This window comes from Kogia breviceps, chromosome 12 (assembly GCF_026419965.1).
Source record: "Kogia breviceps isolate mKogBre1 chromosome 12, mKogBre1 haplotype 1, whole genome shotgun sequence".
NCBI lineage: Eukaryota > Metazoa > Chordata > Mammalia > Artiodactyla > Physeteridae > Kogia > Kogia breviceps.
Genome location: NC_081321.1, coordinates 17,046,369 through 17,058,538, shown reverse-complemented (window position 1 = coordinate 17,058,538; position 12,170 = coordinate 17,046,369). Strand labels below are relative to the sequence as shown.

General features: G+C 36.8%; 1 protein-coding gene across 1 annotated transcript in view; it reads right to left on the bottom strand.

Annotated features, from left to right (window-relative positions):
* Positions 1–270: 270 nt before the first annotated feature.
* Positions 271–12,170, bottom strand: part of ETNK1 (ethanolamine kinase 1) — a 68,428-nt gene continuing 56,528 nt past the window's right edge. The window contains exons 7-8 of the mRNA XM_059082190.2: positions 3,417–3,490; positions 271–3,086 (exon numbers count right to left, since the gene is read on the bottom strand). Coding sequence (XP_058938173.1) covers positions 3,014–3,086; positions 3,417–3,490 — 147 coding nt within the window. The 3' untranslated portion in view covers positions 271–3,013. The remainder of the gene's footprint in view (positions 3,087–3,416; positions 3,491–12,170) is intronic.

Here is a 12,170-nt window from a genome sequence, read left to right as displayed (position 1 = left end):
AGGAATCTAACCTCCAAAAACTAGTGGTCAACTAAAGATTGAAAAAAAGTCATATTAGGCACTAAGAGGCTAAATAAATAAGTACTGACATTAACAAAAACTGACAAACCCTATTTCCAGTTCCTCTTGTTATCCCACTGTGCAGCCCGATTTGTTGGCTATTTCCAGTCTAAAACCAAAGAGCTGGATCATTACCTTACAGAAAAATGTCTACAAAAGGGAAAAGAATGCAAAATAATACACAATCTCATATGCAACATACAAGTCACACTAATTTACAAATCTTTATTTACACTGTTTTATATACACTCCAGGCAGACCTAGTTGATGAGTTTTGTGCTCATATTGATCTCAAATGATCATGTGAACAGTATGATTTACTACCACATCTCTTTAATTCCCAGAAAGTGGTGGTAGCATGGGGTCAGGAGGGGAAAAAAAAATCAAGTATTACTGGTCAGGTAAGATCATACAAGTATGTAAGGAACAAAGGGAAAACAAATTGTGGAATTTTGCTTGCTAAAGCATCCAGGCCACTATGGTCTATTGACTAACAGTGAGTGTACATGAATGCCACTTCTCTAACAACCATTTTCATATTTACAAAATGAGCTTACTATCAGTTGAGTTATTAGGTAAGGCATTCAAGTTCCTTAGCTTAACATAAAAAGGCAAAAGACATCTCAGCAAGCCACAGGACAAATTTTAGAGGGATGTTTCCCCTTTAGAATCCCTTAAATGATCAATTACAAGGGACGCAAATTTTGAACCCTATTATTAGGCTGAAGCATGATCCCCAAAACCAGGAAGTGGGAACATCATAATGCCCAAAATCTAGCCTAAAAGTGGGGGAAATATCTTAAATACCTTATTTTGTTCCCATGATTCATTGCCTAGGGCTAAAGTGAGAGCCTTTATTCCCCTTTACATTCACTTCTATATGAATCTCTCTGAACCACTTACAAGAGTATCACAGCTAGCAGCTATGCACAATCTACCAGCAATGGCTCAGTGAATCTCTATTCAAAATAGTTTGAAGAATATGGAGTAAGGTAGAAAAATGATCTTCTCTCTTCCCACAGTTCTCCAAGATATATCTGCACTTTTAAGAAGTCAGAAAGCAAAAAAAAGTCAAGAGTACTACATATTCTTCATTGTTCTAAGAAAATATTCCAGCCCCAGATGAAATTCCACCAAAAACAATTTTTCAAGTTCACTCTAACATTATATAAAAAGCTACTCATCGTTTAATTGGTTCCTTTCATTTAGTTAATTAGGTAAAATTCTATTGATCCTACAGTAATATGGTTTATAAAAACAGAAGTGAACATTTGTAACATTGGGGAGGTAGAAAACAAATCTTGGTCTAACACTGTTATACAGACACAAAACAGATTTTAAGATTCTATTCGTGTAACTAGAATTTACCATTTTAAATGGCCTGTGTTTCTACTTACTTTATTAGCTTTAAACATCTTGAGATAATCCAAGTATTTTAAAGCACTTATCTGAGAATACAAGTCACTTGGAATAATACATCAGACTCCCCAGAAAATTACTCAGGGGATAAATTTGTAGTTGCATATTCTGAATATGCAGATCCATTAAGCCAACTTTGTACATGGGCACTTATGTGACCAAAGTGCAAAGCTTGTCAGACTAATTTTCTAAGCAAAGTTAACCATGACTGCTCAACTCTACACAGCAGTCTTCAAAACTGGATGCTTGCTTATCTATCCCAAAGATCTAAGTTCCTTCCAAATAATAACTGCCGTCCTCTCACTCTCAAACAGACAAAAACAAACAAAATCAAAAGAAATCAAACCAAACAGAAGCCCTCCTACCATGAGTATTTTTGCTTAATTCACATTGTTATATCACATTTTAAGTGTATAAGATCCATGTTCTAAATGTTCCTTATTTAATTATTTTAACCACCTCAACTTATTTCTCTGAAACTATTGATACATTTATCAAGTAATCATTTGCTATCATTCTAAAGACATGGAGCCAGACTAAAACATTAAAACCACAGTGTAAGGAATGAATCTGAAGAAGTAAAAAAGAATTAATCTAAATGTCATTTTCTTGTTCCCAAGTATGATAAGCATTCTTTGTTTCAAAAATTAGCAATTGCTATACTAGCTGCTATTTAATAACAAACAAAATGTACAACATCTCAATAAGTAAAACAAAAGTTTTGGTTAGAAACAATTTGATATAGTAAAATTTTAAAAACAAACTGTAACTTAAATGACCATATATAGTATATGAAAACATTATTTAATACAGATTTTGGTAACATAAAATCATCATATATCTATTCCAGGATTATATGGTAAATATTAATATTTATACTGCCAGACTATGTAGCAAGAGGGGAATTTAATTCTAAGATGTTCCCCCAAAAAAATGCTTCCCAATACTCCAGAAAGATGTACCACTAGCATAGACATTGAATGTACTTCACTCTCCTAAACAGATATTTTTCTATGAACATCTTAAGTTGTCTAAACCAGTGTCTGGCATTCCAAGAGTAAATGATTCATTTAACTAACAGTGTGTCAAAATAAAAAGGTTACACTAAACACCTAAAATGTTTACTAAAATTAATCTTAGTAAAGTAAAACTTAAAAAAAAATTTTTTTCTGGAAAATTTTCATTGCTTACACTCAACAAACAGATGAAACAGATGAAACCAGTCACAGAATTTGTGTTAAATTTATAATAAATAATTCACATATAACATAGATTAAATTATCAAAGGATTAAACTGACATCTTTATAACTTTTTGCTGATTTAACAAACTTCTAACCAACCACATACTGAGAGCAGTAGGTGTATTTCTTAACATCATTCAGACTATTTAAAAAATAAATTGGTTGTTTAGAAGCATAATTTGTAAAGCAAGATAACCAAATTAAAAGAATTTTAACATATATTGGCTTTTTAGAATTTCTTAAAATATCCACAAGCATTGTTCAACTACTTAAGAATAATTAAATGTCTTCTTTACTCAGGCACCTTTAATGCAGTAACCTCAGGCTTCATTTTAAAGTATTGGTTAAAACGAACAATTGCATACCTATTGAGAAAAGACAGTAACAACACAATTAGAGCTAAAAACCTTAATCCTTCGTTTATTTCCACCCACCCTTTCTAAGCTGATTTTTTTTAAGTTTTTAAATTTTCAAGGGACATATTTTTAGTTTCTTGCACCACCTACTGGACACTTTTCTAATACTGAGATAATTTAACAGATTATACCAGATTTCCTTGCAGACCAATTATTAAATGTATGCAACCTCTGCAACACTTGACTAAAAATAATAACTACAATGTCCTCTATAAATTCTAAATGTAAATCCCAAAAGAGTAGAGACAAATGTAATGCATACAGTAAAATTAAACTTACCCAAGGAAATCAAACTCAATAGTGGAGTATTTGGCTTGAATCAAAGCCCACAATCCCCAAAAGAAATGTGAAGCCTAAAAAAAGGGAAGAAAATCAAGAATTATAATAATGCATTTCTTTGTAAAACAAATATTAAATTGTGAGTTTTTTCCGTTTTCATCAATTCCATGAACAATACTTTCTTGATGCTTTTTAAACACCAAGTATCTAGAACAGAGATAATACTGAAGTATACAGTTATCTGGATGGCTATAGACCTCTTTTGTCCACAAAAGAGGTTATAATAAATTACAATCACTAAAAAAGAAATAGAGCCCAGTTCCTGTACCCTATTTTGTGTGGGCAGAGTTCAGCATCAGCACTGATACATGTTGTTAGTTAAGTGTTTTTAATGGGTCGGAACTGCTAACAGGATTTCCTATAAAATACATTATCAAAGGACTTTGTTTCTTAAAATATATACAAAAAGGAAAATCCAAATCTCAAAAACAAAACATATACTGAAACCTGAAGATGTTCAGGGGGTGACAAATTTCTGAAATCAATTTTTATTGGCCCAACAATTCTGCACAATCAACGATGATATAAAGTTATACAACCTGACTTACGTTGGAGAAAAATGAGTCTTAGGACTTAAAGAGTAAACAGATGACTGTATAATTAGGAGCTGCACAATAATTTTGTATGTGTGCTTTACAATCTATTTTCATTTAAACAGGATATTTTAAGATTCTGAGGGAGGAACCAAGACGGCGAAGTAGAAGGACATGCTCTCACTCCCTCCTGTGAGAACACCAGAATCACAACTAGCTGCTGGACAATCATCCACAGGATGACACTGGAACTCACCAAAAAAGATACCCGATATCCAAAGACAAAGGAGAAGCCACAATGAGACGGTAGGAGGGGCGCAATCACAGTAGAATCAAATGCCATAACTGCTGGGTTGGTGACTCACAGACTGGAGAACACTTATACCACAGAAGACCACCCACTGGAGTGAAGGTTCTGGGCCCCACGTCAGGCTTCCCAACCTGCGGGTCCGGCAATGGGAGGAGGAATTCCTAGAGAATCAGACTTTAGAAGGCTACTGGGATTTGACGGCACAACTTCGAAAGGACTGGGAAAAACAGAAACTCCACTCTTGGAGGGCACACACAAAGTAGCATGCGCATCGGGACCCAGGGGAAGGAGCAGTGACCCCATAGGAGACTGAACCACACTTACCTGCTAGTGTTGGAGGGTCTCCTGCAGAGGCAGGGGGTGGCTGTGGCTCACCGTGGGGACAAGGACACTAACAGCAGAAGTTCTGGAAAGTACTCCTTGGGGTGAGCCCTCCCAAAGTCTGCCATTAGCCCCACCAAAGAGCCCAGGTAGGCTCCAGTGTTGGGTTGCCTCAGGCCAAACAACTAACAGTGAGGGAACCCAGCCCCACACATCAGCAGTCAAGTGGATTAAAGTTTTACTGAGCTCTGAGAGGAACAGAGCTCAGTTCTTTTACTGAGCCCACCAGAGGAACAGTCAGCTCTACCCATCACCAGTCCCTCACATCAGAAAACTTACACAAACCTCTTAGATATCCTCATCCACCAGAGGGTAGACAGCTGAAGAAAGAACTAGAATCCTGCAGCCTGTGGAACAAAAACCACATTCACAGAAAGAAAAACAAGATTAAAAGGCACAGGGCTGTGTACCAGACGAAGGAACAAGATAAAACCCCAGAAAAACAACTACATGAAGTGGAGATAGGCAACCTTCCAGAAAAAGAATTCAGAATAATGATAGTGAAGATGATCCAGGACCTCAGAAAAACAATGCAGGCAAAGATCGAGAAGATGCAAGAAATGTTTAACAAAGACCTAGAAGAATTAAAGAACAAACAAACAGAGGTGAACAATACAATAAATGAAATGAAAACTACATTAGAAGGAATCAATAGCAGAATAACTGAGGCAGAAGAATGGATAGGTGACCTGGAAGACAGAATGATGGAATAACAAAATAAAGAAAAAGAATGATAAGAAATGAAGACAGCCTAAGAGACCCCTGGGACAACATTAAACACAACAACGTCCGCATTATAGGGATCCCAGAAGGAGAAGAGACAGAGAAAGGACCAGAGAAAATATTTGAAGAGATTAGAGTCGAAAACTTCCCTAACATGGGAAAGGAAGTAGCCACCCAAGTCAAGGAAGCGAAGCAAGTCCCATACAGGATAAACTAAAGGAGAAACACTCCAAGACACATAGTAATCAAATTGGCAAAAATTAAAGACAAACAAAAATTATTGAAAGCAGCAAGGGAAAAATCACAAAAAACATACAAGGGAACTCCCATAAGGTTAATAGCTGATTTCTCAGTAGACACTCTACAAGCCAGAAGGGAGTAGCATGATATACTTAAAGGGATGAAAGGGAAGAACCTACAACCAAGATTACTCTACCTGGCAAGGATCTCATTCAGATTCCAAGGAGAAATCAAAAGCTTTACAGATAAGCAAAAGCTAAGAGAATTCAGCACCACCAAACCAGCTCTACAACAAATGCTAAAGGAACTTCTCTAAGTAGGAAACACAAGAAAAGAAAAGGACCTACAAAAACAAACCCAAAACAATTAAGTAAATGGTCATAGAAATATACATATAGATAATTACCTTAAACGTGAATGGATTAAATGCTCCAACCAAAAGACACAGGCGTGCTGAATGAATACAAAAACAATACCCATATATATGCTGTCTACAAGAGACCCACTTCAGACCTAGGAACACATTCAGACTGAAAGTGAGGAGATGGAAAAAGATATTCCATGCAACTGGAAATCAAAAGAAAGCTGGAATAGCAATACTCATATCAGATAAAATAGACTTAAAAATAAAGAATATTACAAGAGACAAGGAAGGACACTACATAATGATCAAGGGATCAATCCAAGGAGGAAATAGAACAATTATAAATATATATGCACCCAACATAGGGGCACCCCAATACACAAGGCAACTGCTAACAGCTGTAAAAGAGGACATCGACACTAACACAATAATAGTGGGGGACTTTAACACCTCACTCACACCAATGGACAGATCATCTAAAATGAAAATAAATAAGGAAACAGAAGCTTTAAATGACACTATAGACCAGATAGATTTAATTGATATTTATAGGACATTCCACCGAAAAACAGCAGATAACAATTTCTTCTCAAGCGTGTACAGAACATTCTCCAGGATAGATCACATCCTGGGTCACAAATCAAGCCTCAGTAAATTTAAGAAAATTGAAATCATATCAAGCATCTTTTCTGACCACAACGCTATGAGATTAGAAATGAACTACAGGGGAAAAAACGTAAAACACACAAACACAGGGAGGCTAAACAATATGTTACTAAATAACCAAGACATCACTGAAGAAATCAAAAAATACATAGAGACAAATGACAATGAAAACACGGCGATCCAAAACCTATGGGATGTAGCAAAAGCAGATCCAAGAAGGAAGTTTATAGCTATACAAGCCTACCTCAAGAAACAAGAAAAATCTCAAATAAACAATCTAACCTTACACCTAAAGGAACCAGAGAAAGAAGAACAAACAAAACGCAAAGTTAGCAGAAGGAAAGAAATCAGAGCAGAAATAAATGAAATAGAAACAAAGAAAACAATAGCAAAGATCAATAAAACTAAAAGCTGGTTCTTTGAGAAGATAAACAAAATTGATAAACCATTAGCCAGAGTCATCAAGAAAAAGAGGGAGAGGATGCAAATCAATAAAATTAGGGATTCCCTGGTGGTGCAGTGGTTGAGAGTCTGCCTGCCAATGCAGGGGACACAGGTTCGAGCCCCAGCCCGGGAAGTTACTACATGCCACAGAGCTGCTGGGCCTGTGAGCCATGGCTGCTGAGCCTGTGCGTCCGGAGCCTGTGCTCCGCAACGGGAGAGGCCACAACAGTGAGAGGCCCGCGTAACGCAAAAAAAAAAAAAAAGGCAATAATAAATAAATAAATAATAAAATTAGAAATGTAAAGGGGGAAGTTACAACAGACACTGCAGAAATACAAAGCATCCTAAGAGACTACTACAAGCAACTCCATGCCAATAAAATGGACAACCTGGAAGAAATGGACAAATTCTTAGGAAGGTATAACCTTCCAAGACTGAACCAGGAAGAAACAGAAAATATGAACAGACCAATCACAAGTAACTAAATTGAAACTGTGATGAAAAATCTTCCAACAAACAAAATTCCAGGACCAGATGGCTTCACAGGTGAATTCTATCAAACATTTAGAGAAGAGCTAACATCGATACTTCTCAAACTCTTCCAAAATATAGCGGAGGAAGGAACACTCCCAAACTCATTCTATGAGGCCACCATCACCCTGATACCAAAACCAGACAAAGGTACTACAAAAAAAAAAAATTACAGACCAATATCACTGATGAATATAGATGCAAAAATCCTCAACAAAATACTAGCAAACAGAATCCAACAACACATTAAAAGGATCATACACCATGATCAAGTGGGATTTATCCCAGGGATGCCAAGGATTCTTCAACATACGCAAATCAATCAATGTGATAAACCATATTAACAAATTGAAGGAGAAAAACCATATGATCATCTGAATAAATGCAGAAAAAGCTTTTGACAAAATTCAACACCCATTTATGATAAAAACTCTCCAGAAAGTGGGCATAGGGAGAACCTACCTCAACATAATAAAGGCCATATACGACAAACCCACAGCAGACATCATTCTCAATGGTGAAAAACTGAAAGCATTTCCTCTAAGATCAGGAACAAGACAAGGATGTCCACCCTTGCCACTATTATTCAACATAGGTTTGGAAGTCCTAGCCACGGCAATCAGAGAAGAAAAAGAAATAAAAGGGATACAAACTGGAAAAGAAGAAGTAAAACTGTCACTGTTTGCAGATGACATGATACTATACATAGAGAATCCTAAAAATGCCACCAGAAAACTACTAGAACTAATCAATGAATTTGGTAAAGTTGCAGGATACAAAATTAATGCACAGAAATCTTTTGCATTCCTATACATTAATGATGAAAAATCTGAAAGAGAAATTAAGGAAACACTCCCATTTACCACTGCAACAAAAAGAATAAAATACCTAGGAATAAACCTACCTAGGGAGACAAAAGCTCTATATGCAGAAAACTATAAGACACTGATGAAAGAAATTAAAGATGATACCAACAGATGGAGAGATATATCATGTTCTTGGATTGGAAGAATCAATATTGTGAAAATGACTATACTACCCAAAGCAATCTACAGATTCAGTGCAATCCCTTTCAAATTACCAATGGCATTTTTTACGGAGCTAGAACAAATCATCTTAAAATTTGTATGGAGACACAAAAGACCCCAAATAGCCAAAGCACTCTTGAGGGAAAAAAACGGAGCTGGAGAATCAGACTCCCTGACTTCAGACTATACTACAAAGTACAGTAATAAAGATAATATCGTACTGGCATAAAAACAGAAACATAGATCAATGGAACAAGATAGAAAGCCCAGAGGTAAACCCATGCACCTATGGTCAACTAATCTATGACAAAGGAGGCAAGTATATACAATGGAGAAAAGACAGTCTCTTCAATAAGTGGTGCTGGGAAAACTGGACAACTACATGTAAAAGAATGAAATTAGAACACTCCCTGAACACCATACACAAAAATAAACTCAAAATGGATTTGAGACCTAAATGTAAGACCGGACACTATAAAACTCTTAGAGGAAAACATAGGAAGAACACTCTGACATAAATCACAGCAAGATCTTTTTTGATCCACCTCCTAAGAGTAATGGAAATAAAAACAAAAATAAACAAATGGGACCTAATGAAACTTCAAAGCTTTTGCACAGCAAAGGAAACCATAAACAAGATGAAAAGACAACCCTCAGAATGGGAGAAAGTATTTGCAAACGAAATCAACGGACAAAGGATTAATCTCCAAAATATATATACAGCTCATTCAGCTCAATATTAAAGAAACAAACACCTCAATCCAAAAATGGGCAGAAGACCTAAATAGACATTTCTCCAAAGACATACACATGGCCAAGAAGCACATGAAAAGCTGCTCAACATCACTAATTAATAGAGAAATGCAAATCAAAACTACAATGAGGTATCACCTCACACCAGTTAGAATGGGCTTCATCAGAAAATCTACAAACAACAAATGCTGGAGAGGGTGTGGAGGAAAGGGAACCCTCTTGCACTGTTGGTGGGAATGTAAACTGATACAGCCATTATGGAGAACAGTATGGAGGTTCCTGAAAAAACTAAAAATAGAATTACCATATGATCCAGCAATCCCACTCCTGGGCATATACCCAGAGAAAACCACAATTCAAAAAGACACATGCATCCCAATGTTCATTGCAGCACTATTTACAATAGCCAGGTCAAGGAAGCAACCAATAGACAGGTCAGGGAAGCAACCTAAATACCCACTGACAGAGGAATGGATAAAGAAGTTGTGGTACATATATACAATGGAATATTACTCAGCCAGAAAAAAGAACGAAATTGAGTCATTTGTTAAGACGTGGATGGATCTAGAGACTGTCATACAGAGTGAAGTAAGTCAGAAAGAGAAAAACAAATATCGTATATTAACGCATGTATGTGGAACCTAAAAAACGGTACAGATGAACTGGTTTGCAGGGCAGAAGTTGAGACACAGATGTAGAGAAGAAACATATGGACACCAAGCAGGGAAAGTGGCAGGGGGTGGGGGGTGGGGTGGTGTGGGGATGGTGGTGTGATGAATTGGGCGATTGGGATTGACATGTATACACTGATGTGTATAAAAGGGATAACTAACAAGAACCTGCTGTATAAAAAAATTAAATAAAATTTAAAAAAAAAAGCAGACTCACAGATAAAAAGAACAAACTAGTGGTTACCACTTGTGGGGGTGGGCAATATAGGGGTGGGGGAATAAAGGGTTATCATGGGGTTATATGAAGTCACGTGTGTGAAACTTTTGGATATTGTAAAGCACTACAAAATTTGTAAATTCTTTTATTCAATAAAAAATTATGTACAATTAAAAAAAAAATTGGCAGTGTTTTGGTCAGTTCAGTAAAGCTACACAGAAAAGATGGCCAAGCATAGGCTGGCTCCTATTTTTTATGCCTTTTGTGGTTCAGATGCATTTCTTTCATTCTGATTACTTAGGAATACTTATCTCCAGCTTGCTTTTCCCCATTAGTTTCTGTCTACTGTACTGTCTTCAATTTATCTTGTTTAATGACAGATTTTTAAAGCACTTGGTATTTTACTTTTTTAGTCATCATTCTTTTTATATCCCTACTTATTACATCTTATTAGAAAACCTATTTTGTTCTGTGTTTCCGTTTTTTCTGCTACATATTTATGAGCCTTCCAACTGGCTTTCTCTTTGAAAGCATTAAACAGAATACTGGTATAAATTATACTGTACATACAAGCAAAAATAAAATAGTTGCATGTGTAATTTTTTAACATTTACATAGATAGAGATATTTAGCTTACATTTATCTGTACCTATGCATTTTTTTGTGTGTGTGTGTGGTACGCGGGCCTCCCAGTGTTGTGGCCTCTCCTGCTGCAGAGCACAGGCTCCGGACGCGCAGGCCCAGCTGCCATGGCCCACGGGCCCGGCTGCTCCGCGGCATGTGGGATCCTCCGGGACCGGGGCACAAACCCGCGTCCCCTGCCTCGGCAGGCAGACTCTCAACCACTGCACCACCAGGGAAGCCCTCTACCTATGCATTTTTTGATTAGCTATAATCCACATCCAAATATTTAGACCATCTGTTCTCATATCTTGAAAATGGATTGATCTATATTTTTCCCTACTGGAACCCTACCTTACTATATATCCAGCTTTAATTTTCATATCTTTCTATAGTAGTCATATTCTACTAAGTTTTACCATTGCATTGTACTCCTTAGCTTTTCTAGGCTGGGACTACACAACACTGCATTAAACAGTTAAATATTTGATAATCTAAAAAAACAAACAAACAAAAACCCACGAAAGTTTCTGATAACACTAACATTTCACTTCCCAAGAAATACTCTATTCTAACTAGAAATACTATAACTAGAAAAAAATTACTAGGTGTGTGGTTGTAAGCAACTTAATTAACCCCTCTGTACATTTGTCCTCTCATCTGTAAAATGCAAGTGAGATATTATAATTTATAATAAGATATAGACATTTGATCTTCATTCACTGTTCCTGGCTTATAGCTCCTTGGACTTTCCTAAGCATAGAGCAACTGGGAGCATCTTTTGTTATAATAGTTGGTCTTTTGTCATTGGTTCCTGAAATAGTTCCACTGCCATAAATGTGAAAGGAATGTCTTTGTTATTCTTAACAAGCCCCTTTCAACCACATGTTAATGAGGTGTCTTTTGGAAAGGCCCTAAACTTGAGGGCTGGTTGCCAGGGGAACTACCCACGTGATTAGATGGTTGGAACTTTCCGCCCCACCACCTCCAGACTTCCAGGGAGGGAAGAGGGACTGAAAACTGAGATGGCCAATGATTTAATCAATCTTGCTTTGGTAATCAAGTGTCCACTAAAACCTAAAAGGAATGGGTTTGGAGAGCTTCCATATTTCGTGAACCAGAACCTACGCACATGCTGGGAGGGTGGTACACCCGAAACACCACAGGAACGTTAAGTTCCTACACCCAGAACACTTCCAGACCTCACCGTAC